Source organism: Pithys albifrons, chromosome 7 (assembly GCF_047495875.1).
Source record: "Pithys albifrons albifrons isolate INPA30051 chromosome 7, PitAlb_v1, whole genome shotgun sequence".
Classification (NCBI taxonomy): Eukaryota; Metazoa; Chordata; class Aves; order Passeriformes; family Thamnophilidae; genus Pithys; species Pithys albifrons.
In genome coordinates, this window is record NC_092464.1 from 56,583,820 (window position 1) to 56,586,608 (window position 2,789).

A 2,789-nucleotide genomic window follows, 5' to 3' on the forward strand; every position below is an offset into this window, starting at 1 on the left:
TCAATCTTTCTTGTTGGCTCCTTTCAGGCACTAGAAGGGCAGAATTAGGTCACTCCAACGCCCAATTCTCTCAGTCTTCCCTCATGGCAGAGCTGCTCCATCCCTCTGATCATCTTGCTGGTCTCCTCTGGACTCACTCCAACAGCTCCATGTCCTTGCTGTGATGGGACCCCAGAGCTGGAGGCAGCTCTGCAAGTGGGGCAACATCCAACCAGGTGTGTTCCAGCAAGGACACTGTGGAACCTCCTGGAACCAAAGGGGACATTGTGACACCACAGAACCTCCTGGAACCAAAGGGATACTGTGACATGGCACAACTTTTCAAAGCAAGAAGGGACCATGGACACTGCAGAATCTCCTGGATTCAAGAAGCCCATTGAGGCACTTTAGAGGCTCATGGGACTGAAAGAATCCTGGGACACTCATCACAGACCAGCCCCTCCCAATGACGATTCCCAACACTGGTTTGTCACCCACCACTGAGAGGTGGTTTGTTCCTTCCCAGAGGGACATCAAGTGACTGGGCCAGAAGTGCAAGAGATCCCAAGTCTTTGTCCCCTCAGGCACAGCATCGTCTGTGCCACCAAGGGCTGTGAGCAGACCTGCTGTGCTGAGGCTCTGGGGCCTGGGAGTCTCCTGGCACAGCCCCAGGAAGGCTGGGCACTTTCATCCCTTGTCCTGCCCTCAGTATCACCCCCCATGCCAGTGCCCCCAGCAGAGCCCTGAGCAAGGTGTGAGGGACAGGATGTGCCTTCCCCGGGCTGGGGGTCAGGGCTGGGCCTTTCTGCTGCCTCCAGCCAAGCCAGGCTTTGCTCAGCACCTGAGCTGCTGCCCAGAGCCTTTGCCTCCCTGCAGTCGTGGCCTCCAAGGGTCTGCTGGGACGAGTCCCTGGGGAGGCTTTGTCAGGAATGGCCTTTGAGGGCTCCTTAAAGCTTCAAGGGACTGCAGGTTTTTCAAGGTGCTTTGGGTTTAGGTTATGACTTGGAATTGGTGAGATGTTTGTACAATCATGACCTCCAATTATCTCCTGAGGGTCACAGGGTTGGGAGGGAGCAGGGCCAGGACAGCTGAGCCCAACAGGCCCAAAGGATGTTCCCTTTGATGCAGGGCCATGCTCAGGGTGTTAATGGGGGGTTGGTCAGGAAGGGCTGATCTGTGTCTGGGCTGGGCTGGGCATTGGGGACTGAGTGGTGAGCAATGGAGCAATGGTGATGTGCACCTCATGTGCTTCTTGTGGGGTTTATTGTTATAGTTCCAGCTTTTATTACTGCTATTGTTGTCATGGGTAGCAGCAGTGTGTTCACTGAGGGTAACACAGAACACTCACCAGATCATTTTCCCTGTTTCCTGCTGTAGCCCCTGCAGTTACAGGGCTCTGTTTCCTGGTTCACACTCAGATTTAGAGCCCCTGGAGAACAAGCAAACAAGGAGCCTCTATAGAGTCTATTTCTTGGCATGTTCTTGAGAGTGACTTTGCAAAAAACCCTAAGACTGCATGTCTTGAGCTAAGGAGAAGCCCTTTCCTGATGGAGCTGCTGTTGTGGAGCCCAGCTGTGTCCCAGCAGTGCCCATGGCCTGTCCCTGCCTGTGAGCCCAGGATGGACATGCAGCAGGTCTGTGTCCCAGCTGGCAGAGGACCAAGGCCTTAGTCCAGCCCAGGGGCTCTGCAGGAGAGTGTACAAGTGGAAAGAGAGCAGGTGAGCAAAGGACCAGTGCTGGTGCTCCCTGGCAGTGCTGCTGTGCTTGGACTCTTTTGCCCTTCTCTGCACACATGGAACTGTACAGTAGGTCCCTGAAAGTCTCAAAGGAAAAGTCCAATGATCTCCAATGATCTCCTCAGACACACAAGACTACAGCAAGAGTGCTTATTATGTTTAAATATAAAGCTGGCACAATTGCTTAGTTAAAGACTTAAAGACTTAAATAAATGAACTAGACCGTGATTTAGATGATAGGATGAAGAAAATAATTTCATTGAGCACAACATTATGACCAAAAGAAAAAAAACATTGACCACCAAGAAAAACCTCGGAAGGCAAGTTGAGCTTTCATGAGTTTTATTATGAACACTGTACAGAAGAAAACTGGCAGGTTAGTGCTGCTGAAAAACATGTAGTCATCATTTTCCTCACACCATCCTTGAGCTCCTGGTTCCTCAGGCTGTAGATGAGGGGGTTCAGTGTTGGAGGCACGACTGAGTACAGAACTGAAAGGGCCAGATCCAGGGATGGGAATGAGATGGAGGGAGGCTTCAGGTATGCAAATGTGCTAGTGCTGAGAAACAGGGAGACCACGGCCAGGTGAGGGAGGCACATGGAAAAGGCTTTGTGCCGTCCCTGCTCAGAGGGGATCCTCAGCACAGCCCTGAAGATCTGCACATAGGAGAAAACTATGAACATGAAACAACAAAAACCTAAAAAGATACTAACCACAAGAAGCCCAAGTTCCCTGAGGTAGGAGTGTGAGCAGGAGAGCTTGAGGATCTGGGGCACTTCACAGAAGAACTGGCCCAGAGCATTGCCCTGGCACAGGGGCAGGGAAAATGTATTGGCTGTGTGCAGCAGAGCATTGAGAAAGCCACTGGCCCAGGCAGCTGCTGCCATGTGGGCACAAGCTCTGCTGCCCAGGAGGGTCCCGTAGTGCAGGGGTTTGCAGATGGCAACGTAGCGGTCGTAGCACATGATGGTGAGGAGATAAAGCTCTACTCCAAGGAAGAATATAAGGAAGAAGACCTGTGCAGCACATCCCGTGTAGGAGATGATTGTGGTGTCCCAGAGGGAGTTGTGCAT

General features: G+C 52.1%; 1 protein-coding gene across 1 annotated transcript; it reads right to left on the minus strand.

The window, feature by feature from the left end:
• On the minus strand, positions 1-2,789 carry LOC139674659 (olfactory receptor 14C36-like). The gene is made up of 2 exons (XM_071561266.1): positions 2,193-2,789; positions 1-30 (listed from the first exon to the last, which is right to left on the minus strand). The coding sequence occupies exons 1-2, from the start codon at positions 2,787-2,789 to the stop codon at positions 1-3; spliced, it is 627 nt and encodes a 208-aa protein (XP_071417367.1).

Excerpts from the sequence above, each read along its gene's own strand:
- LOC139674659 (XM_071561266.1), bottom strand. The coding sequence starts at position 2,789 with ATGCACAACTCCCTCTGGGACACCACAATCATCTCCTACACGGGATGT. Across the intron at positions 31-2,192 it reads TTTCAGTTCTGTACTCAGTC|TGCCTGAAAGGAGCCAACAA; the intron begins GTGCCTCCAACA and ends CTGCCCTTCTAG.